Here is a 27,185-nt window from a genome sequence, read left to right as displayed (position 1 = left end):
TGCAGGTCTTGCAAGTTAGTGCTGTTTGTTGGCAAGAGGTTTTGGTTCTTTACCGCATGAACCTCTCCATGGGGCTGATCAAATGTCCTTATGACATGACAACTGGTGATCCAAGAGACACTAAAATGGTAGCTGTACATGTCTTTTATGACCTAGTCTTGGAAGCCACACTAGTCATTTTCATAGTATTCTGTTGGTGTCCCAGGTCAGCCCTATTTAATGTGCAAAGGAACTACCAAGGGTGTGAATATCATGAGAATCATGGTAGGCCATTTTGGAGACTGACCATCACAAATGCTTGCAAACCATGTAGTACATAGAGTAAAGTGTCATTTCCTGGAAGTGTTTGATAGGAATACTTGAGAATTGTAGCTAGTTCCAACTCCAGGGACATAGAAATCATAGTTATTTATGAAAAATTTTAGTTGTAAAAATTAGGCTGAAATAATTTTGAATAATCTTAAAATTTTAAAATAATAATAATGATTGAGCAGTTTAATATTTGCTATGCACTGTACCTCTTTTCATCATCACAATGATTATCAGATAGGTATTATATTATGCCAATTTTACAGATGAGGAGCTGAGACACAGAGAACTTCGGTAATAGATCACATGGCTATTAAATGGAAAGCTAGAATATAAATCCAGGTTTTACTATTCAAAGCCTAAAAGGTTTGCCATTGCCTCTTACTTAAAGTGTGCTCTGCTCTAAATTTCTAAATATTTGCATAAAAATATTATTATGCCATTTGGAGCAAATAATATTGTATTTTCACCTAATCTTTCTGAATTACGTTGACTAGAGAGGTTGTAAAGTAGAACTAAGTACTATTTAAATTATCTTCCTTTTGATCAGAAACAGATACACGAGCTTTGGCAAAAGAGAGACAAAAAAAGGACAACCACAACCTCAGTGAGTATATTTTCCTTTTTTCTAAAAAAAAAAAAATTAATGCAGGAGGAAATGCATGGAGGTTAAAATATGTGGTCTTTTATTGTCACTTCATAAGTATAATGGGGTCACATAACCAAAATAGCCAAAATGAATAGTATATGTTCACTAGTTGAGCTATTTTGGGAAATTTAAATGATGTGAACTCTCAGGAGAGCTACATATTTTTAGGAAGTGAAACATCTCAAATTGTCTCCTTGATCACTCTGTCTCTCTCAGGCAGGCTGAGTGTGACAGAGATGAGTGCATTTAGTTATATTTGAACTCTGTTGTGACTCATTGACTCAAAGGTTTAAAGAGATAAAAGTGGCTTTAGAAAATGTACACCACTTATAAAGCAAGAAACTACTCCATGGTCTCATCTTTCTGTGTCAGTCTGCTCCTCCCTTCCTAATGATAAGTTATCTGAAAGAGATTGCTGAATTCTACCTCTGCAAAAAAATGTCCTGGTTGCCTTCCTAGGGGGTCAGTTTGACTCTGATAACGGGTACATGAGATGGAGAAATACAAGCGAGGGAAGTAGGTTAGCAGCAATGTTGAGCTTGATAGTGTTTGGTCATGTCTCAAGTGCTTAACTGCCTCAAGTGAGCTTGACTAAGTGAGTGTGAAGCCTTTCTGTTTTGGAAGGCCAATCAAAAAATGAGAAAAGAATAAAATAGAATAAACATAAAACTTTAAAGCTCTAAAACAAACCAGGAATTTTCTTACATGTGGTTAGCTGAAATTGATTCTACACGGACCTGTGGACCCCACGTCTGTCTGTTCATATTGTACCTGCCTGCATCACAGACTGATCAGAGTTTGTTGACTGTAAGATTGCGAGGGAAGAACTGACAAGTGGTTCTAACTGTCTGCAGGGTCATCGTGGAGACGGAAATGATCTCACTCTGAGAGCCCTTAGCTGTAGAGCAGATTGGCTTTGGTCCAGATTGTGAGACAAGTAGAACATGAGTAGGGGGAGCTCGTTGTTGATAAAAAGGATTAATACAGCAAGGAACCATGGGCTTCTCTCTTCATTTTAAACCTGTTAACTCATTATGACTCTCCTTGCTCTTCTCTTCTCTACATCTCCAGTTTAAATAACAGGTCATTTAGCCTAGGGGTGGGCCTACTGGTGTCAAGGTCCTCACTCAGGATGAGGGACACAGGGAGTGGCCTGTGCAGGCTCTGGAAGTGGGCTCAGGGCATTTGGGAGGATATTCCTGATGCGAGTTACTCAGAGTGTAGTTTGACTCTGTGACTGACTTGCTCAGTGGGGAAGGAAGGGTTTGGTGAGAGAAGGCAAAAGTGGCTTCTTTTAAGTATAGGTCCAGGATAGAGACCTCTCTCACCCTGATCTCGGGACAGGAATGAATGAATATATCAAGACTGTGAAGAGTGAAACACACATGACATATAATAACTTGGTAATTTCTTAAAACTTGACTCCTTTACAAATAACTAGTACTGGATATGAAAACATTGAGGAACCAAAGTTCTCATTATAATTAGCTGTTAAAAATTTATCAAGCACAATCTAAGAAGAGTAGAGTAGGAACTTCTGACATTTTACATAAGGTATACTTAAATAATAGATTTTAAAGAAATATTATAGGACTAAACCAGTTCCCTATTTCGAGGTAAAACTGTGAACATCCTTCATAGCTATTCTTCATCTTATATTTAAAAGTCTGTTTTATAATATAGGAGCGAGTACGTGTGAACATAGAATTATTAATAATTCTTACTGTGAAATATGGATGTATTTCTATCAGCTTTACCTTTGTTTATTTTCTTTTCAGTTTTTTAATGTGGTGTCATTGTTTTTTGAATTACATGCATAGGGAAAACAGGATTGGCAAAGAGGGAAAATAAACTCCCTCAAGAATCAATTATATTCTAATTTTAGAATAATCCCAATATATTATTACTGAAGGTCAAATCCATTCATGGTAAATTGCTTTGTAGAGTCAATTGTTATTCTTTCATGACTTTCCTTGTTTCTGGTAGCAGATCTTAATTTTTAGCTTGTGTTAAGTATTTTCAAATATTTTTGATATATGATTTTCTTCTTCTTCATGACCTTTTTCTTCCTTTGTTTCCCTGGAAAGCTTTAAAAATGTTACCTATTGAAAAAAAAATACTGTATAGAAGCATATGTTGTGGTTCTTGATTCTAGGAATACAGAGTCGACTGTAAGACTACACTACTCCGTAAGACTGTTTTCTCATAGGTGTCAATATAGGAAATTCTACTTATTTGTATATCTGACATTTATTGAACATTTATTAGATGCATAAAATTTTCAAAAGCAATGAATTTATGGAAATGAAAACAGAGAAAACAGTTCTGAATAAGAATTTATACCGGTAGTTCTCAAAATGTAGGCTCTAAATAAACAGCATCAACATGACCTGGGAATTTGTCAGAAATGCAGATCCTTGGGCCCCAACTCATGTATGCCAAAGGTTGAAAGCCACTACTCGATATATTATTGAAAATTTTTATTTTTTATTTTTTTATAGATTTTTATTTATTTTTTGACAGAGAGAGAGAGACAGCGAGAGAGGGAACACAAGCAGGGGGAGTGGGAGAGGGAGAAGCAGGCCTCCCTGCTGAGCAAGCAGCCCGATGCGGGGCTCGATCCCAGGACCCTTGGACCGTGACCTGAGCCGAAGGCAGACGCCAAAGGGCTGAGCCACCGAGGTGCCCCGAAAATTTTTAAATTAGAAAAAAATATTTACAGTCTAATCAAATTTATTTAATACCTCCTATATGCCAAGCCCTCTGAGGATAGAAAACTGAGGAATAAATGGCCCCTGCCCTCAAGGAGGTCACAGTCTAGTTGGGCACACACACCCACCATCTGCCAAACGTTGTCTTAGGCCTTTGGGGATTTTATGAGAAGAGTGAAGCACGGTGGAGACCTCAAAAGATTATGATCCTGATGGGCAAAATGCATATGTGTGAAATGATAATCCATTAGGATAAATATATATAAATATATATGTATTTCAGTATGAGTAAATATTATAGCATTTCAAAAAGTGAAAAAAAAAGTTGTTTTGAGAGAAAATGTTTTTAAAGCATTGCCAATAATAGAATCACAATTCTAATACAGTCATTTTTACTTTTAGATTGAAATATATTTGAATTTTTATTTTATTTTTGAGTACTCTTTTGATTATATGGAAATTTTTTCACTCACTGTTTTTTTAAAGATTATTAAGAAAGTTTACAGCTGACCAAAAATGAATTGTGCTTTAATGAGAATAATCAATAATATTTCTCTTTTAATAGTTGAAAGAAGAAGAAGGTATAATATTAATTACCGAATCAAGGAGCTTGGCACTCTTATTCCAAAATCTAATGATCCGTGAGTTCAACAATCATTTCTATAATAATATTATGGTTTGAATACCCTCCAACATGGGTGGGAGGGGAAGGGGGAGAGAAGAACCAATTGCTAAGAAACTAAGTAGCTTATGGTAAAGGTAAAGCTAACTGCTGCTCTTATTGTCCTATTCAAGACTGATAGTTATTAAGCATCAAGGTTGTTACTAACATTTGCTCTTCTGAGATATAGGAAATAAGGAAATTATTTCTTCTCAGTTCATAGCAGGTCTTTCTATATGGCACCAATATTGGCAAATTTAGTGGTAGTATCAAATGTTGTCTATGACACTTACTGGTATACTTAATTTATGGTTATAGCAATTCTTCCCATGTGAGATTTATGTGTACATTAACATTGAATTGTTGGGTTTTCAGAGGTCCCAAAATTCTGGAGACATGCAAGTACAAAATGGAATTATAAAAGCATGCTGATTTTAGTGCATTAACATTAATTTATTAATGTTAATGCAATAATCAGTTATTGTAATTAAATTTTCAGCCATGTTTTGGTATCGTACATACTCAAAGTCAGTTAAACAAGATGTTTGAAGTTGTAAATTTCAGGAAAGAATCGATTAATCAAAGCATCAAGTTAGAATGTTGAATGTTTCCCCAAAACATAAAAATAAGATTTGTTGCATTAATAATGACTTGAAAAATGTTTTATTCAAACTGAGAACCGGCCTCTCCAAATACTAGTGATCATCTATTATCAGAAACAGCGATGTTTGATAAAGTGATATTAGTGAAATTTAGAAATATTCTCCCTGAATCCAAATGTGCCAATTCACTTGGACAATTTAATAATTTGTAGTAGAAGGGAAGGTAGTATTTATCCTCATGGGCATATTAGATGGAATGGCAGAAAGAGCTCTGGATGGAGACTCTGAAGAACTCAGTCATAGTGTAGTTGTCATTTGATAACTCTTCAAATCCTTTAAAGTCTCTAAGCATGCAACTCTTTTTTTTTAAAAGATTTTATTTATTTATTTGACAGAGAGGGAGAGATAGCAAGAGCAGGAACACAAGCAGGGGGAGTGGGAGAGGGAGAAACAGGCTTTCCGGTGAGCAGGGAGCCTGATGCGGGGCTCGATCCCAGGACCCTGGGATCATGACCTGAGCCGAAGGCAGTCGCTTAATGACTGAGCCACCCAGGCGCCCCTAAGCATGCAACTCTTTAACATTAGCAGAAGAGAATACCCATTGTCCCCATAGGAACTTTTTTTCTTTAGCCCTTAACATATATACACGCACATTTATTCACCAAACATTTGATGTAAAGCCAAAGCTTTTCTGTTTGAATATGTGTTTCAACTTTTCTTTCTTACATAAACTGCACTAAAATACATAGTCTATTTTAATTTCTTTAAAACAAAAACTCACACAACCTAAATATAGACTTTTTAAATGTTTATACCCTTATTTTTGACAGCATGTATTTTTTAAAGATTTTATTTATTTATTTGACAGAGAGAGACACAGTGAGAGAGGGAACACAAGCAGGGGGAGTGGGAGAGGGAGAAGCAGGCTTCCTGCTGGGCAGGGAGCCTGATGCTATGTGGGGCTTGATCCCAGGACCCTGGGATCATGACCTGAGCCGAAGACAGACGTTTAACCATCTGAGCCACCCAGGTGCCCCTGTGACAGCATATTTTTTAGCAACCCACCTTTACTGACATTTTAATTGAGTTTTTCCAAAGCTTTTAATACAGTCTTCCTAAAAACAGTTAACTATTTTTATAAATACTTTCTTTTTTGGCATTCATATTTCATTAGCTAATTTAATTATAGGTAATTCATTACCTATAATTTAATTATATTATCATCACAGTAATTACAATGGGCATTAATTTAACCTCTCAGTAAGTACATGGCACCACACTGACAACAGAAATACTTGGATGTATCAGAGGGTAGCCCATTGCTCTCTATTACCTATTTTGTCCTGACAACAGTCAGTGAGTGTCACAAAGGGAATGGAGAACATTAATTAACCTTGAAAGTGATTGGATAAAGGTCAGTTAAGAGAGGTTCTCTTGGGGCACCTGGATGTCTCAGTCGGTTAAGCGTCTGCCTTCGGTTCAAGTCATGATCTCAGGGTCCTGGGATCGAGCCCCGTGCCGGGCTCCCTGCTAAACAGGGAGCCTGCTTCTCCCTCTCCCTTTGCCTGCCTTTCGGCTGGCTTGTGCTCTCTCTCTCTCTCTGTCAAATAAATAAATAAAATCTTTAAAAAAAAAGAGAGAGAGGTTCTCTTGTAAGTGGTGGAGCTAACCCACGGTGTCAAGGCACGGTTATATGCAGAAGGCAGATGAAACTTTAAGACTGGACTCTGAAGCCCAACTGACCATGTTCAGATGTCACTATGCCTATAAGGCACCAACTGTATGGTTGGGTTTTTATAAACATAAAACCAAATAGTATATATGAGAATACTGTACAAACGATAAAGCTTATGTGAGGGATTATTATTCTATATTTTATAGAAACTTTAGTTATAAAAAGGCTCCTTTCTACTTCTAACTCACTGTCTGGAACAGAGAATGGCAACCTTTTCCTGTAAGGGACCAGATAGTAAATATTTCAAGCTTTGTGGGCCACATAGTCTGTGGCAATTTTCTAACTGTGTTACTGTAGCATGAAAGCAGACATAGGCAATATGTACATGAATGAACATGGCTGTGTCCACTGAAACTTTATTGATAAAAATAGACTGTAGGTCATAGTTTGTCTGTCCCTGATCTAGAATATAGAAAATCAATTTATCAGAGAATCATATCCAAAAGAGACTATCATTGGGAAAAGTTTATTGTAAACATTCTTAAGTGTTTTTCTCTTCTTTATGGATCTCAGAAAGAGGTATCATTACTTGTTTTAATTGTATTATGTTCTATGTATGGGAATGATATTTACTTTGGGTCTAATTGAAAACACATTAATTCATTAGATGTTGAAGATATCTGTATGTGGCTCTGCACACATAGCACAGATAGAAGAGATGCTTCACTGCCGGCCGCAGCATTCCAGACATCCAACACCAATTCTGTTTCAATACATCTCATCCCTTGGCTTGCTGTGACCTCACCTATTAACTTAGTACTTTTCTTTAGGGTCCACTAATGTGAGTCCCATGGGTGAATTCAGAACATAGCCTCTTTAAAACTTGGATCCATGGGGGGGCGCCTGGGTGGTTCAGTCGGTTGAGCACCTGACTCTTGATTTCGGCTCAAGAAATTGGTTAAGGAGAAACCTCATATATTAAAATGGCTTTAAAATAGAACGAACTTTAAAAAATTTAGTGCCAATGATGTCAGATAGAAATGGTCAGAAGACCCATTGTCTGGTCTCTACCACCATTTTGAAGGTTTATTTTAATAAACAGCACCTTAAACTTCAAAGCTGACCAGAGGTTAACCTTTCCATAATATTTCTTCTGTCCTTCAAGTGTTTTTTTTTTTTTTCCCATGAGAAAAATTAAACAAAATGAGGGCCAAAAGGCTCCTGCGGCAGCTTAGAGTTTTAATTCAGGAGTTCAATACCTTTTTGAGTTACAAGTACCTTCTTAGTTTAATGACAAAAGTAGCCTCTTTTTCCATAGCCTTCTCATCACCCGAGAAGTGAGTGGAATGAGACCAACCGCTATGATGGCCCTAGAGGAGCTGACAAAACATTTGCACCCTTTAGACAGACTCTAGTAATGGGTTGGTGCTTTTCAGTAGAAAATGGCTTAGCCAGGCCCTAGTAAGCATATTCACCTGCCGGTAGAAAATATATCTTCCTCTATTTGTTACAGCTAATGGAAGTATCATCTAACCTGAACTTCCAGTGAGGCATATGCAAGTGAGATTTTTTATAAACTATATTTTCCCACTTCTGATCACTTAATAAATAAATATTAATTTCAATGTATCTCACATAGATCATATAAACCAAAAGTACATAAAGTGTAATTTTTAAAAAAGATTTCCTACATGCTGGGGCTCCTGGGTGGCTCAGTTGGTTAAGCGTCAGACTCTTGATTTCCACTCAGGTCATGATCTCAGGGTCCTGGACTCCAGCCCCGGGGTGGGGGGGGGTGCTCCGTGCTTAGCAGGGAGTCTGTTTGAGAATTCTCTCTTACCCTCGCCCTCTGCCCCTCCCCCACCCTGCTCATTCTCTCTCTCTCAAATTAATAAATCTTTATAAAAAATTTCCTACGTGCTTACTGTATGCTGTATTAAAATAAATCTCTAAACTGAAAATTCATCAAGGTTTTCTGCAACTCTGATTAACTTTTAGCAATTAGTTTGGCCGCATTCTCCACATGCATTATTAATTCTTATGTAGGATTAAATTCATTGATGTTACAATCGGTAGCCTGTTTCATAATTCCAGATTTATCACTTCTCCTGACTTAAAAATAAGTTTTAATGAAATATTTTTTCTATGCTCTAGAAAGATTATCTGGTAATGTTTAATTGTATTTACTTGTCTTAAACTTATTTAAAAATAGGCATCCAGTTTTTAAAACAAGTATTGATGTCTTTTGTGCAGAAAAATTTGCCTAATGATTCTAGAAAGTTTTGCTCTATTGCTTAAAGTAGATGTTGCCGAACTCTGATTTGTTTCACAATCACTCAGGATCACCATTCAGAAGGCACCTTATTTTTTTTTTTCTTAGAAGCATAAAAGCAACCTTATTAGAAAGTAGGTTAAAAGACTGGTACATTTGAAATGATCTTAAAAAATTTAGGCTTAAGTCCTCAGTAATGTACATTTCCTAGTTCATTAATGCAGAAATACCGCACATAGATTTTAATCTCAGAGTTAATAATAAAAGCAATTTTCACTAAAAATATAAAAACTGTAATGGTAGAATCATGATATTGCGTTTAGCTCTCCCACAAAAAGTCACTTTATTACTTTCTTTTGACACTTATTTTCATTCTGGGATTAATTTTACTATATAAGGGCTTCTTAACTATTCTATTAAAATTTCTATTCAGAAGCAATAATATCTAAGAGTGAATAATAGTCATGTAAATCATTATTTCATATTAATGTAAAAGATTTTGTAAGTTCTTATGAATTCTGCTGACATGCACAATTGTGAAAAGGTTATCTCTCCGTTCTATAGTGATATGCGCTGGAACAAAGGAACCATTCTAAAAGCATCAGTGGAGTACATCAAGTGGCTACAAAAAGAACAACAGAGAGCTCGAGAATTAGAACACAGACAGAAGAAATTAGAGCAGGCTAACAGGCGGCTTCTACTCCGGATTCAGGTTTTTATAAAAATGTTGCCATGAACCACATTGCTTATATATGACTTACCCATCATCAGTTTTATTCATTGTCTCATTTATTTTTTTCTTATTAACAATAATTTTCCTTTCAAAGGATAATTTTATTGCCTTTTAGAAGCTCACAAATTGGGTTGTTTTCAGTTAGACTTTGATTAGAAGTCCAGGATCAAGGCGGCTTTAAAAATAGAATGACAACAACTAATTGCAAAACGCGGAAAATAGAACCAGTTTGATAAACACACAATGTTATCTGAGCCAAAAAATAATAATAAATAAAACATTTGTTTCTCTATGTAATATTGGACACTAAATTCTTCTCTCTCCCTTTTATTTCTTTAGTAACATTGCTATGGATTTCATTGCCGCAAGGCATATTATACCAATATATATTAAGTCACTCCTCATCTGTTCATGTGACACAAAATATCAAAATATGGGTTTTCATAACTCTCAAGATTTTTTTTATGTGAACATGCTTATTGCCAGGTAAAGCACTACTCTGTTCCATGAAATGGTCCTATAGTGAGAAATTAATCAGGAAGAATAAGTGAAATATTTTCCACTATCTCCAAATGACTATATTGTAATCCGAGCCACTATGGAACCATTATATGTTATGTATTCCTTTAAAGAGCAATGAGAAGAGAATTTTTTTAAATCTGTATAGTTTTCTCAGGGTTATTTTTCAGGCGTTAGAATTATACTAGGTTCCATTACTTGCAAAGAATATTATAATATGTATTACTCTTCATTTTGAATGCTTGTTAATATTTTGTTTCTATTTCTGGTTTATTTTCTAGAGTTAAGTCCACTTGCAAAATCATTATTTAATTATTCTTGTTCAAAATTGCAGGAACTAGAAATACAGGCTCGTGCTCATGGTCTGCCAGCACTGGCTTCACTTGGCACAGTTGATTTGGGTGTTCATGTCACCAAACAACAGACCCATCTTGGGCAGAATTCAGTAGACTATTGCCAACAACTGACTTTGTCTCAGGGGACCAGCCCTGAGCTCTGTGATCAAGCTATGGCCTTCTCTGATCCTTTGTCACATTTCACAGATTTATCATTTAGTGCCGCTTTGAAAGAGGAACAAAGATTGAATGACATGCTACTGGATGACACAATATCTCCATTTGGAACAGATCCTCTGCTATCTGCCACTTCCCCTGCAGTTTCCAAAGAAAGCAGTAGGAGAAGTAGTTTTAGCTCCGATGATGGTAATGAGTTATAAAAAACAAACAGACTCAATTCATCAACTGGGAAGTAATTCTATGCTGGTGCTATGCAAGTATGTTCTGTTTCATATATTGCTTTGGCTTAATTTTTCCAAAAGGAATAGACTGTTCACAAAAAACCGATTAGAAATGACAGAAAAATTCACAGGAAGAAGAAACATGGTGTTGAAGAATTACTGAGAACTAAAAAGGATTTTTTTCCTCTTTGACTAAGACATCCAAATCTACTTAAATTATGTTTTCCTGGAAAGAGGTACAACATAGGAAATAGCTCTCTACTAATGTTGTAAAAGTAGCGATGTGGTGATGTACAATTGGAACCAACTGACTTCAAGGAGTAAACCTACTGAAATATACAAACCTTTTTTCACTAATTCGCTTCCAACTCTTCTATTCAAGTCTTACATTAGTCATCAAGTATCAAGATCAACAGATCTGATAGTCCATGGACTTTCTCCACTGTCTGGGGGACATGTTGTTGAAAGTTTAAACTTGATAGAGGAAATAGTTAAAAGATACAGTATCTGTCACTTCTAATTGAAAAGTGAATTTACAGTAAACATTAGAATTTTCCACAATAAAATACCAAAAATTTATAAAACCTTTGCTTTCTAAAACGAGACCATAATCCCTTTTGTCAGTTCAATTACATTAATTCTAAGAGTATCTTTGCATATTTATGGAGACATGCTGTGTTCAAAAAAGGAAAACATTGAATACTTTCCTCAAGAATATGAGCTAAAATTTTACTCCTTCACACAAACATACACTTACACACAGGCACACAATGTACTAGTACATGTCCTTTTTACTTTCCTTCACTTTCATGATTTTTCTAATCAGCATCAGAAATCATATTCCAAATCTTCTTTTCTTCATCCAAAAGAGATATTTGATAATCAATTTCAAAAAAATAAATTTACAATTAAAAAAAACCCTACTAGGACAATTTCTCAGCTAGCTAAAATTTATCGCTATCTCTAAAAATGGATGTAAATTAATTAGGTGATACAGTTTTGCTCCAAATTGACAAAATATAGATACTTTGTTTGCCAACTGACAAAATCATTAGTAAAACAGAAACTCTTTCTTATTATATTGAGCTCTGAGTGGAGGATAAAGCTCCATTCCCATAAGTACTTAGAGTAGCCTATGACCTTTGCTAGCTTTGTTAGCATTTATTAAAAATATAACTATAATGCTCTACTCAAAATTTTCTTTCTCAAGAAAGAAAGCTCAGGCTTGGGATTAGGAACTGACTTACCAAGAAGGTTGCTCTGTGCTAGACCTCCATGAGTGATCATCTGATCAATGAGTATTTATGGAGGGATACTCAAACTTCAGTGAATCCTGTGAAAATGTAGAACAGATGAGCAAGATATGGTCTTACTCCTCAGGGAGTAACAAGTCTACATGAGAAACAACAACAAAAGATAGAAGACACATAGAATTAAACTCTACATGGTACAGTATAAGCTGTAAATACAGAAGGTCAGAGAAAATGGAAATGAATGAAGAAGGTTGGAGAATCACAAAAGTTTATGGGAAGGTAGAATGTAACTTCTTTTAAAAGCATAAATTTGGTGAAAGGGGGGGCATATTAGGGAATAATATCAACCAAATGACAAAAGTGAGAATAAGTTGAGGAAGTATCTTCATGGAACATTCATTAGAAAGATCTGGCCACCCTGGAAGATACCATGTTTGAAGTCCTGGAAAATAATATTGGCAACAGGTTGTGGAAGACCTTGAATGGTACGATGAAATGATATGGTAGAAATTGAATTTTTTTTACTAGGAGGGAGAAGCCTAAAAATTAAAATGCTACTGTACATTACTAAAGTAATTCAGAGGTAATCTTCCTTGAATATTAACTTTGGGATAAATTTTTGAAAGGGTACTTTAGGTATTACTCATAGGAAAATATGTCATCACAAAATTTGAGACATAATGCTAATGAAAGTGGGAAAATATTAAATTCTTATGGTCTAGTAATTATCTCAGGCTTAGCTTGCAGCATTAGCTCAGAGTTTGGAGAATTAAAATAATTTTTATTGTTTGACATGGAAAAATTAATTCTAAATTTATAGGACTAGTCATTAAAGACAGATAAATTCCTCTGAAATACGCCATGTGAAAAAGAGCAATAAGATACACTTCAAGAATTTTCGAGAGAACATTATATACTTTTAACTTTATGATAAAATTCCACTTTATTATCTGGGTTGATAGTTTAATATAACAATACAAATCATAGAGAAGGAATATATGTTTGAATCCATGCAAAACACATTCTAGACAGAGACTGATTTCTGTTTTCATTTTATCCATTATTTTCATTTCTTCATATTTTGAGAAGACCTACACTGATGATGTCATTACTCTGTCATTCTTTTACATTCTGTTAAAATACTACTACTCAGCCCTGAAACTCATTCCTCATAATCTTAGCTAATGTAAGGGCTTGACACAGGTGGTAGAGTCTGGACAAAAGAGATCTGGGAAAGGTACTACTAATATTTGCTGCTACTTTCAGATTATAATAGCTATCAGGGGATTGTAAAATGGGTAATGGGTTTTTAAAGACAGAGTAAAGAGTGGTGCTGTGTCACGGTCAACTGAAACAGATTAAAAAATTAATTTTAGTCAGTAGTTCTTAACTTTTTAAGGTATTGAGAATCTAGGGAAAGTTAGAGACTCCTCAGAAAAATACAGAATTGTATATATAGCCCCAAATTTGCATGGACCAAGAAGTTTTAGGGACCTCCTAAATGTCTTTTTGGACGCCAGGTGAAGAATTCCTCTATCAGCTCTGTTACTTTAATGGAAAGCATTGTAGCTGTATATCTATCAGGAGCTCAGTGGGTAGTTAATGTCATATACAGTGATGGAGGAGGGAGCCCTATTTATCTGTATGTCACTCTCCCAACCCTAAGAGTGTTGAGGTTGCCTAGGAAAGTGAAAATATACCAAACACTAGACTATTCACAAAGGAAATTGTTTACTTGTAAAGTAGTCCCCCTTCAGGCATCTCCTGTTGTTTATATACCTCCTGTTATATACTCATGTTATATATTCATGGGTCAGTTTCTCTATGATTATTGGATATTAAAATATCTGCCAGTAGCAGTTTAAAATAATGCATATGTATATCAAGATAAAAATATGTAAATTCAAAAGTAAATTATGTGAGTATCTAAGAATCAAGAGAGATCCTTGAGAAAATTGATGGATGTCTAGAATATTTTTGTAGAAATGAGACTTATAACAGTAAAAGAGGTATATTGCTTATCAAACAATTTTGTCACAAAAAGCATCAGCTATCACTGGACTATTAATATGCAATTAACCAAGTTTTGTTCATTCAAAGGATTAATGCATAATTGTAATTATAATAAACTTTGTTTAAAATAAGATAAAAGTTTTATTTTACTTTTAGCTATCTAAGATAATGTCCCATCCAATCTTTTACCCCTATTTATTATAAAATATTGGCTATCTTTTTGTGGATTCACATTAAGCAGCCTTTCCAATTCCAAATTATCTTGAAATAACAAGTACCTCCTTTGAGTACCTCTTCATATTTTTTTCTTTTTAGTGTCCTTTCCCATAACTGGAAAATTTATATATACAGAACACATTTCCTCTGTTTACAGACATGGTATCAGTGACTATAGCCTTCTTTACATGGGTACAAAAGTTCTAAATAATAAATACCCAGATGAAGCTGGGGACGTTGAGAAATAGCCTTCCTCTTTTTTTTTTAACTCATTTTTTTCCACTCACATGACTGTAAATAAAATATTTAATAGCTCTTACTTTAAAAAAATTAGGTACGAGTTTCTTTATTTGGCATGCTCATTTACCTTTATGTCAGGGGAGAAGTTAGATTTCCCAATGTTAAGAAGAATGTATTTCTTTGTTTTGATAGATTGAGGCATATTGGAATTTTCTTATACTTCACAGTATCTTGAAAATATTTTTTTGCTGGTCTGATACTGTGGAATTTTGATGTTTAAATAAATAAATGTCATAACTAGAAGTGTTTCAGTGTTTTTACAGTATCTCTAGGCTGATATTTACTGATCTTATAATATCTAAGATGAGATGAAAACTGGAATCAATTAATCATCTTGCTGTGTTATCAGCACTAGATCAACCATCTGGGTTTCTTGAAAACACCTGAAGGATTGAATTTTACTTGAGGCTTGATAATGGCAGAGCCTATATATGCTACATGGAATGACATCATTCGCCCTTCCAGTGCCCTGTATGTTGATAAGTATAAGATGTCAACTTGAATTAGTGTAAGTTACATATACAGAGATTTCATTAAATGTATTTAACAAATACTAAACACATTTAGAGTGTTGCTGATCTAATGTGTCAGATGACCTTCCTGTAATCATTATTCATTGCATGTACCAACATTTTATCATTTGTATAATATTTAGTTTGTAAATAAGGAACCTATTCAAAAACTGATAAAAATAGTTTTCTCAAAATTTTTCTGTGTTACTTTTTTTTTTCTGTGACATTCATAGAGAATTTGAGTGTATAGGAGATTATCAAAAAATAGTTCTTTTGTTTAAAGAAAAAGCAACCTCTTACTGGATGCAACTAATTTAATGATGAAATACTACTCTCTGCTGCTGTATACATAAAAGGGAACATTTTGTCTTCTTCTTGTGAAGGGATTTATGTATGTATTTCTACATATCCAAATTATTTCTCTTAACCCTCAGTAAAATGTCTTTTTCCTACATTTATTCAACAGGCTTCAAGAATAAAGTCAAAGATTTTTGTGTTTGCAATGCTGCTTCTCCTATTCCTGCACTACCATTTTATTGCAAAAATTCTATATTTTCAACTTTGCTTTTTCCACAGAAATAAATTTTATCTCTATGTTACCTAAAGCTGGTGGTTAGGGGCGCCTGGGTGTCTCAGTCGTTGGGCATCTGCCTTCGGCTCAAGTCATGATCTCAGGGTCCTGGGATCGAGCCCCGCCCGTATCGGGCTCCCTGCTCCGCGGGAAGCCTGCTTCTCCCTCTCCCACTCCCCCTGCTTGTGTTCCCTCTCTCTCTGTCTCTCTCTCTGTCAAATAAATACATAAAATCTTAAAAAAAAAAAAAAGCTGGTGGCTATATATAACCAAAAAAATGAGAAAAAATGCAAAAGAAATGGTAATCATTTTGCTGAAAGAATTATATACGATCAGAAGGTTCCACATTATATTATTCTTTAATACATGACTACTAAAGTTTAAAAGCTAACTAAATTCAAGGATCTTATCTAACAGCATTGTAGTTGCTTATGGCGTAACAATGTAGTTAAAAATCTTTGACTTTAATAGTGTTTTATATATACGAATAGCTAAAGTAATGTTCCTATAACTTTAGTCTAACATTGCTTAGATCAAGAAAACATTGCTAGTCTAATAAGACCATAGAATTTCTAATTATTGCTATTTTTCATTTTTATATAACAACGTAATGTGTCTTATTTTCTAGGAAAATGAAGAAAACTGGTGTGTACACATTTTTTAAAAAAGAATTGTGCACATTCTTTAAAAAAAGTACCAATATTTTCTTTGTATATATTAAATGAAAGCACAGACTTATTAAATGCTTTAATATACTTTTTGTTCTGCCTTTGTCTATAGACTGCACTGGAAAATACAAAATGTGGGTTAATCATCTGAAAGGATACTTAACAGCCCCAAGACTTCACAACTGACAACTGCTCACCACACAGTCCATGCTGAAAAGAGTGATCCAGTATTTCCCTGTTAGTGAAAATAATAGTTACATTCTTTATTATAGTCTGCTGCCATCTGCTTTTCCATGCTGTTATGGTTTTGACTTATGGAAAATATTTATCAAACTGTTGCAAATTTGCTAACAGGCATAATTGTAGCAGTGTAATCACTAAGAAATGCTGCAAAATCTTTTAATATACTAGATGGTCCCCAGATAATCTAGGGTAAATAGAATACTGTATTTTAATACGTAAAAGATTTTAAAGCTGCTAATTGGTATTGAATAGACCTATCCCTTGATAATGAAATTAATCAGGATTTCAGTTAAATGTTAAGACACTCTAATATTTAATACCATGTTTATGAATTTTCATCTACATACCTGCTTCAAAAATAATCAAACAGGATAGCTCTGAGTTGACTATAGAAAACAATATTTTATGTTCAAACATAGGTTCATTCTTTAAGGCTATACCATATGAATATTTTTTAAAGCATTAATCAATGCCAAAAAATAATTTCTGTGTGGAAAGAAATAACCAATATAATATACATCAAAAAATCAGAATGATTTTTTGGCCCTATACAGACTGAAAAGATGGATAACTGAATGAATTTTATACCTGACTGTTCATTGTGTATATACGTACATGTGTGATGTGTTTGGGAATGGATACATATGTGCCCATGTGGCAGCTTACAGAAAAGTTTTCTAATTTCTTGATATTCGAAAGGACTCTACTAGAAGAATGTGTTATTCTTATGTTATTGTTTATTGGAACCTACACATAGGCAACATTTGGAGTTGTCCCCAAATCTGTTCTATTAGACACACACACACATCTTGCTCTGAATTGAGTCCAAAAAGTGGCATAGATGAAGACTGCTGTAACAGGTTTTACTATTTTTGTTAAAATAAGTGATATATGTAGCTATCAACCATTTAGATATAATATAAGCATTGAGTTTATTGACCATCAATATTACCACCTGCAGTGTTCTAGCTTTGGGGTGGTTAAGTGGTAAAATACAATAAGGCTTATTGGCTAAGTAGTGGATACCCATCATGTAAAATATATATCAGTTTCATTAATTGGCAACCGTAAGACAAGTGTACAACATTCTAGATGGTGATGATTTCGATAGGACCGACCACATTGCGGTTAAGTATATGATTCACGTAATAAGAAAAAGGTGCCTGCAGGCTATTGTTCCTAGCATGGATTAAAATTTACATATTGCTTCTCCTTATGTCAAGACATCAGGTGCCTGCAAATGCTAACATTTCGTTAAAAAGTTTCACAAGCCAGGAAAAGTGGATTGGAAACATTGCATGTGAATCATTCAAGCATTATAATAGAATAAGAGCTATGTTCAGAAAAAATTAAATTGCTGCAAACAATACTATAGTCAAGATTGTAATTTATTTGCTTATGCAAGTGAAAGGTGATGCTGTGTATCTGGGGAGAAAAATAGTGTTTGAGTTATATGGTTATCTCTTCAAAAATACTTATTTCATATAATTACACGGAGCAAGTAGGTTTCTAAGTCCTTCAAGATTTTACAATGACTCAACAATTTTAGAAGCAGTCTGTAGTTCTATAAAAGCCATTCTGCTATACCTAAGAACAGGAAGAGGGGGCTGAGACTTTATTCATTCTGGCATTAAATTTTTATTTACTCATTGGTAAATAGAAGAAGTATATTTGAGGTGTAGATGAATTACCTTCCCTATGCAGGTCCCCAAATCAATAAAGATAGACATCCTTGCACCTTCCATCATAGTCCAGCCTTCTGTTCTATAATCTAACAAGGCCACTTCAGGATTTTCCTACTTTTAAAGCTCTTCACCACCCCACTCCACAGTTATCATTATTATTTTGGTTCCTGCTGGCTATACCAGCTAGCTGCTACTTAAAATCTTCGTGTTGCTATTTATTATAGCTAAGCATAGATTACCTGCCTCATCAAAATGGACGGGCATTGCAAGAAAAATTATGCCTTAGCTTTCTCTGTATCCCACATTACTTAACACAGTGTCTTGCTTGACATGTTATTTCCTTAAAAAGTCAATAAAGTGATGGTTCATTTTAGGTAAGGAAAGTGTACCAGTGTCAAATAATTCAGATAATGAAATGGTCCTCACTCAAGGCTGTGACAATTCATTGGAATGAATCTCTTCCAAGCTCTCGTTCAATTCTTACAACTGCAGTGAGATAACTGTTTGTGTTTCTTTCAGCTTATCTAAAATATGAGTTTGGGACATGAAACTAATATCAAATGTTGCAATGATGGATTTAGAGAAATCTACTCTAGAATTCATCCATTTAATTATTCACTGTTCCTTTAATAAGCATCCCCCAAGGAATAATGGTTGTTGCTAAGGGGAATGTAGAAGATGAAAGTAACTGAGATCTTTCAATAAAGGGTAGTAAAGGCTACGCTGGCAGAATGAAGGGTGCTGTGGAAGCCCAAATCAGGGCATCTATACCAGTATCAGGGAAACTGAGACCTAGGGGCAGACTGGGGGCTGAACATGGTGCAAGAGGGGAAGGCGAGGCAGAGGGAAGTGCTCTTTAAACAGAGGTGACTAGTCAGATGATGATTACTGATTCAGAGGGCTTATCAATGCTTTCAGGACATGGAATGTAACTGTGTGGGGTCAGAAATTTTAGACTTATTTGGAGTAATTAATCTTAAATTCTTATTTATCACGCAGGATCCAGGTTATTCAGGTATTTGGTCAGAGGACGATTACTCCTCCTAGGCCTGGAGTAGGAAGGCATATATTACATATTTCAGTGTGTGTGTGTGTGTGTGTGTGTGTGTGTGTGCACGTAGGAAGAGCAGGAGGAAGTATACTGATAGGGTGAACCAAGGTATATTGTTCTCAAATTATTACTTTTTTCCCCAAAGATTTATTTATTTATTTGAGAGAGAGAGAGTATGAGCATGAGTGGGGGGAGGGGAGGAGGGAGGGAGAGAGAGAGGGAGAGAAGCAGACTCCCTGCTGAGCATGGAGCCCCACACCGGGCTTGATCTCATGATCCTGAGATCATGACCTGAGCCAAAATCAAGTCAGTCCCTCAACAAACTGAGCTACCCAGGCGGCGCTATTCTCAAACGGCTTCACCACTACTCCTTTGTCCTCTCAAGACAGGTGATGAGCTTGTTCTTTTTTCTTATTAGTATTAAGCCTATAGTAAGCCCTATGCTTCCAGGAGTAGTTCTGCCTTGAAGTACCTCTCCCACACTGTCAATGAATGCCCAGCAGTGATCAATTACACCTTGCCCCTTTTCATTAATATTCTACAGATGTTATTTAAGAAACCTAGTGTGAAGAGAAGACTGCCTGAGTAGAAAGGCATACTATATCCTTGGATGGGAAAACTCAATATAATGAAGATTTTAATTCTCCTTAAATTAATTTACAAATGTTATCAATACCAATAGGTTTTTTTTTTTTTGTAAACCAGACAAGTTGATATTAAACTTTATGAACAAATAAGAAAAAAAGGAAATATCTGAAAAAGAAGAGCGGTGAGGAAAGACAAGGGCTACCAGATATTGAAACATATTCTGAAGTCTGATGAATTAAAAATCTGTGCTATGGGACATGAATAAACAGACTGTCTAAAGGACAGAACTAAACCTAAGTATATATTGGAATTAAACAAAAGGAAGCATTGCAAATCAATAGAAACAAAACTATTCTATAAATGGTGTTAGAATTATACCAAATGCCCATCTATATGAGAATTACAGCGTGTCCATGTAATGGAATATTGTGCCCCTGCAATGAGAAACAACAACAACAAAAATCACTCTGCATTCTGATATGGAAAGTTCTCCATGGAAAGTTTTTTAAATTAGTAATATATGGTACTGATTTGCATGTATGGGTGATGAGAAAGATAGGAATATGTATTTATATTTGCTGTGTATGGAAAAATAAACTGTTGGCAGATACACTGTGTTAAAGAGGGAGTAGACAGGGAAATATTTTCAATAAATACCTTAAAAAATTTTTTTTGAAGCAGCTGTGTAATTTTGGTAGAGTTGATTCCATTCAGAGTTTCAAGGGTGGGTTTTTGCTACAGGGATTGGGCTGACCCAATCAGGCATACTATTGGTTCATGGCTTTTCTTTGGCACATAATTGGTTCAAGGGTGGTAAAGTTCGGGAAGCTCGGAACTTTTGTTCAATGATTTTGCAAAGCGGTTTGCTCGCTGTCTTTCCATGTTTGTGAACAGGGCAGCATGTGGGACCGGTTAATGCCAGCAGCCATCCCGTCTTCTGGAGGAAAGTCAGCGTGAGCAGAAAGCAGACACATGTGCGGAGGGAGACGTTTGAAAATGTCGGAGGAACGACTGGAGCACTAATTGAATCCCACCCAAATCCTGCCCTATCACATGTCTTGTTAAGTTCTGTGGTTTAAAAAAGAAAAAGGCTCCTTTAATGTTTTAGCCAGTTTGGGTGGGAATTTCTGTTACTGGCAAATGAAAACATGCTAATAGATGCACCAGAACTAAGACAACATTGCCTAATCTTCTGACAGACTCGGCCATGTGTGTGAGACACGGTCACCTGCAGAGCGTTAGAGCACGACTCCCATGTGTTGATGTTTAAGTCGGGAGCAGGAGCCTGAGAGACCCTCCATCTGAGCTCTTCGCAGGCCGCGTGGAATTGTTCACATATTGAAACCCCCTATGGCCCTGCTTAGGGACCTGTATCCAATGTGCTCAGTTCCTCTAGCCTGAAATGTGTGTGTGAGGAAATTTAGGTGTCAGAAAGACAGCTCTTTTTCCTTTCAAACAGAGCAGGACTCGGTCACAATTCTTTCTGGCATCCCCCGTAATGTAACTAGTCTCTCTTACTGGTGAAAATAAGTTAACTTACATCGTTTGAAACATTTCTACGTATTTACAGAAATGCAAGTAATTCTGAATGCAAAAGGGACAGGATCACCGTGAAAATGTGGCTGCTTCCTTTTACCCATCCATCCATCCATCCATCCATCCATCCATCCATCCATCCATCCAACATTTCTTGATTTCCTGCCAGGTGCGCGATATTTTACATCTGTCAGTGGTTGACAGAGATTAGGTTTCCCGAGTTCCCATCCTTAAGAAACTCATTGGTGGAGGAGAGGAACCAGTATGCCCATGATTAAACACAGAATCACGTAAGAGGCCCAAGTATCCAGACTTACGGGGGTCAGGAAAGGATTCTGAGAGAAAACGCTTCTGCCCTGAGTTTGGGGTGAGTGTTGCTATTCCAAGTCACTACAAGAAGATTTCTTAAATTTTTAAAGGAAATTATTTCTCTTGTTTTTTTTTTTTAAGTGAATCAGTATTATTTTTTTTGTAAAGAGTTACTAGCTAAAAAGTCCAAACAGTATAAAATGGTACAAATGTTATGATATATAAAGAGATAAACTACACAATTATATATAATAGTCCGAACTTCTAAAATAACATACAAGTATGATCTATTCATCAAAATATATAAAATTTATATATGACCACTCAGATTCTCACATTGTAAAGATTCCTATTGATCTTTTCTTATATTCTTCAAGCCTGTTGATATATTTTTGTGCATGTGTGTGAATGTGTGTGTATGTGTCTCAGTGTACATAACACATATAAGGTTTGTTTTTGAAAAATAAAGTATTGAGTTTACTTTTTGACTTATTTTCTTAGGGTTATCTTTCTTGTCATGGAATATTTTCTACATTGTTATAAATGCTTCATTGCAAAGATGTAACTGATTTGACTTAACCATTCCCTGTTGGTGAGGTCAACTTCTCACTTTTACAGAAGATGCATGAATCTGCATGTGCATGTCTCCCAGTACACACGCAGAACTTTTTCTCTAGGGCACAGTCTGGAAAATTAATAACTAGAGTATGGGGTAGTGTCTTCTACCCCAAAGAAGACTCCTTTGCAAAGACTACTTTGCAAAGTAGGAGTATTATTTTGTATCCCTACTTAAAGCATTTGCTCATTCCCTATGGCCACAACTCAACAACACTTGATTTTGTCTTCTGTTTTATTTTTATCAATTTTATGGGATAAAGTGTTTGTTTTATCTTATTTTCATTTCACGGATTCCTACTAAAAATTAATTTTAAAAATACATTTTTGGCCATTTGGGGTTTTTGTGTGTGTGAGTATTCTCTTTCTATCCTTTGCCTCTTTTCCTGTTTTGTTGTTTGAAACTATTTTTTAGTTCATTGTAAGAATTCTAAATATATTCTGGACGCCAATTCTTTGTTGCTTATACCTTTGTAGATATGTTTTGCTAGCCTGTGGCTTTTTTCCTTCTTAATTCTGACTTTGGTGATGCTATATCCTTTGAAACGGAAATTTTAAACTTTGACATAGTCAAATTTTTCAATCACCTTTTCTGAGTTGTATTTCATATACTTATCTAGGAAATTTTTTTGTAGCCTTGTTAATTGAAGATACTGCATATATTACCTTATAATAGTTTTAAATTTTTATTTTGCACATTTAAATCAAAGTCTTCGGGAACTTATTCTCCTATATAATAAGGCAATAATAAATTTTTTTTATTCCAACATTCCAATATCATTTATTCAATCATCTCTCCTTTATAAAATGTACATTTATCATATACTGTGTTATATGCGGGGGTTTTTTTGTGTTCTCTTTTCATTTTGCTTTTCTGTGACATATTTTGTCAGTTCCATACTACTTTAACACTGTTTTAAAGTAATTAGTAACATACAGGAGAATATGTTCCTATACCCTTCCTTCAGAATGGTCTTTGCTTTTTACAGGTCTGCATGTGAATCTGAAAAATATTTTCTAGCTTTGTAATAGATCATGCATATATTTTAAAATTTCATTTCATTCAAAGAATAATTTGGGGAAATTTACATCTTTAATATGTCACATCTTTCCCTCTATGGCAAGTTTTATGTGCCTAACGGTGTTTTGTAATTTTTTTCTAAGGTCTTGCACATCTTTAAGTATATTTTTATCTCTGTTTTTCCTTTTTTTTTCTATTACAGATGCATTTTTTTATATTAAAATTTTTCTGTACTTATTTTTATTTTGGGGTAGGAAAGCTATTGACTTTTATGTTTCTAGGAATTTGTCCATTTCATCTAAACTTTCTAATTTGTTACTACACAGTTATTCATAGTATTCTCTTATCCATTTCACTTTTGTAAGATTAGTGGTGAAGTTCTCTCTTTTATTCCTGATTTTAGTAAATTGAGTCTTTCTCTCTCTCTCTCTTTTTCTTGGTCAGCCTAAGCTACTGTTCTTTGTATGTTGACATTTAACCCAGATTTTTTGCTGGATTTTTTTGTTATAATAATACTTTTGTAGATGTCCTTGAGTTTTCTATATAGATGGTCTCCAAAAAAATTTTTTCTTCCTTAGTAATGCTTATATCTTCAGTTCATTTTGCAAGTGTTAATTCATTGACTTCTACTACTAGTACAGTGTTAAATTAGCAATGATAGGGGCTTCCTGACTTCAGTGGTGTCAATAAAAATTATCCTTTCAAGAAAAAGTATTCAAAATTGGAAAAATGTAAAAGAGAACATGGAGTGCTTTTTCAGTGCTTGTGACTTTGACTTTTTATTTACTAAATGATTTTAAAACTCTGAAGGGGTAGGTGTGAACTTGCAGAAAATTGATTGCTATGTAAATTATTTTCGTATTAGAGAAAAGCAAAATCATCCTGTCCATGGCAACACAGAAGAGTTTTGTCTGATAGTCATACAATTGATTTTAATACAAGTTTACTTTGTGTTTGGATGAAAGTTATGTTTTAACTTCTTAAAACTATGCTTCAGCAATGAAAATGTTTATATATATTTTTAGCAATAAATACGAAGTTTGCTGTAAGTTTTTACTAATTTCTTTTTATCAGGCTAAAGAAGTTCAGTCTACTCATATTTGTGTGGAGGGGAGCTCAGGGGGTATTTGTCTTTAGATTTTTTTTTTTAGTTTATCTTTTTCTTTCTTCTTTTATTTTTATTTCTTTTTATTTTATTTCGATGGATAGCCAATTTTCCCAGTACCATTCATTGAAAAGACTGTCTTCTTCCGCTGAATTGTCTTTGCACTTTTATTGAAAATCAGTTGTCCATAAAATTGTAGGTGTATCTCCGGACTCTATTCTGTTTTATTGACTTTGACTAATTTACGTCAATAGCACATTGGATTACTGTACACTTATAACAACTTGAAAGCACGTATTGTGGGGTTCAGGATTTTTTTTTCTTTTTTGGGTTTCTTTACACTTCCATATCAAATGTAGAATCCACTTGTCAGTTTTTGCAAATAGATTGCTGAAATTTTAATTGGGAGTTTTGAATCTATAAATCAACTTTGGGAGAAATAACATCTTAAGAATTTTGAGCCTTCCAACCCATGATGATGGTATCTCTATTTACTTAGGTCCACTTTAATTTCTCTCAGTTTTGCAGTTTTCAATGTATAAATTTTACACATTTTTGTCATACTTATCCCTAAGTATTTCATATTTTTGATACTGTTGGTGAATGGTATTTTATCATTTCAACTTCTAATTTTTTGTTTCCAATACATAGATACATAATGTTTGCAAATTTATCTTATGCAATGTGGCTAGTTTCACTTATTAGTCCTAGTAGTTTATTCTGTAGAGTCCATCAGATTTTCCACATAGATGATCATGTTGTCTGTGAGTAAAGATGGTTTTACTAATTCTTTTTCCATTGTGGATCCCTTTTATTTCTTTTCCTTGTCCTACATGGCTAGAAGCAAAGATACAAATCGAACAAAGGTAGTGCGAGCAGACATTGCTGTAGGTTTCTGATCTTTTGGAAGAAAATTCAGTATTTTATCATTAAACATGTTTGCTGTAGGTGTTAAATGGATGCCCTTTATCTGGTTACAGAAGTTCCCTTTTGTAAGTTATCTGTTGCTACATTAAAAATTACACCAAAACTGGGGTGCCTGTGTGGCCCAGTTGGGTAAGCATCCGACTCTTGCTTTCATCTCAGGTCATGATCTGAGATGGTGCTCGAGCTCTACCTGGGGCTCTGGGCTCAGTGGGACAGTCTGCTCCAGATTCTCTCTCCTTCCCCCTCTGCTCCTCCCCCCACTTGCACTCTGTCTCTCTAAAATAAATAAAAATAAGATCTTTTTTAAAAAAATACACCAAAACTTAATGGTTTGAAACAACAACATGTATTATCCTATAGCTTCTGTGGGTCAGGGATGCAGACCCCATTGAGGCAAGACCTTATAAGTAATCTACACAAATCCTGTGACAGATGAGTTTTTTCTAATCTGTTTCAGAAAACAGAAAGTGCCATAAAGAAATTAAAGTTCAGACCCCATTAAAATGGAGAGTCCTTGGTAAATATCGTAGGCTTTTAGGTGAGAAAGTCTATGCTCTAGGAATAAGGATTATGCCCTAAGAGTAATGAATCTGCCCTTGGAGTAACAGCAAAACTCTATGAGTATGATACACACTTACATAAAATCATATTCACTTTAACAAAACCTAAAACTGAGTCTTGACAGCTGCAATGCATCCTCCAGTAACTTAACATTTTGCCAAAAGAAAATTTTACACTCTCTAGAGGAAAATAACATAATCCAGAGTTTCTTTACTATAATTTTACAATGCTTAGAATGTAATATAATAATGTCACTAGACATGTGAAGAAGCAGGAAAAAGTTACTGATACTGATAAACAAGGCAATTTTTTTTGTTCTTGTTTTCTTTTAAAGATTTTATTAATTTATTTGACAGAGGGAGAGAAAATACAAGCAGGGGGAGCAGCAGGGAGAGGGAGAAGCAGACTACCCTCTTAGCAAGGAGCCCGACGTGGGGCTCGATCCCAGGACCCTGGGATCATGACCTGAGCCAAAGGCAGATGCTTAACTTTAGCCACCCAGGCACCTTGACAGTTTTTTGTTTTTAAGTTAACAAGAGCAAGTCCAGGGATAATCCAGATTTGGGATTTAGCAGGAAATTGCTTCAAAAATAAATTCATTTTCCAAATATTTTTACTTTGCAAAAAAAATCCTATTTTGGATTTAGAAGCTACTTAAAAACTATTGTTTCTCTTTTAATTTCTGTGGTAACAATTGTAACATTCTCATAAGTAAATAATGGCCTTGTGAAAGATCAGTGAAAGGAAATAAAAAGGAGAAACTTCATAAATAAAGTTAAATCATGCATTATCCTTCTTAAATTGCAAATTTAAGGATAAATTAAATACAATTTTGTGCCTATCAAATTAAGAAAAAATAAGTATCAATATAACACTTTATTACTACTTGGAGGGTTTAAATTGTATATACTCAAGCAACATGACGTTATATATCAGAAACCTTGAAATCCTTAACATATTTGATACTAATTGTATTTCTAGGAATATATCTTAAGACCAAAATTTCAAGTATAGGCAAAGATTTCTATGTAAGTGTGTTTATTCCAACCTTATTAATAATACCAAAGTGTCAGGAGCATACATGTTTCTTATAAAGTTGTGATTAATTATTCACCCTTTTGAAAAAGCATGCAGTCATTTAAAT

General features: G+C 34.7%; 1 protein-coding gene across 1 annotated transcript in view; it reads left to right on the top strand.

Annotated features, from left to right (window-relative positions):
- The window catches only part of TFEC (transcription factor EC), a 63,485-nt gene extending 52,639 nt beyond the window's left edge, over positions 1 to 10,846 (top strand). The window contains exons 5-8 of the mRNA XM_021699374.1: positions 860 to 916; positions 4,235 to 4,310; positions 9,444 to 9,591; positions 10,466 to 10,846. Coding sequence (XP_021555049.1) covers positions 860 to 916; positions 4,235 to 4,310; positions 9,444 to 9,591; positions 10,466 to 10,846 — 662 coding nt within the window. The remainder of the gene's footprint in view (positions 1 to 859; positions 917 to 4,234; positions 4,311 to 9,443; positions 9,592 to 10,465) is intronic.
- Positions 10,847 to 27,185: the final 16,339 nt, after the last annotated feature.

The sequence above is a fragment of the Neomonachus schauinslandi genome, chromosome 12, assembly GCF_002201575.2.
Source record: "Neomonachus schauinslandi chromosome 12, ASM220157v2, whole genome shotgun sequence".
Lineage (NCBI taxonomy): Eukaryota > Metazoa > Chordata > Mammalia > Carnivora > Phocidae > Neomonachus > Neomonachus schauinslandi.
This window is presented reverse-complemented; position numbering and strand designations above follow the sequence as displayed.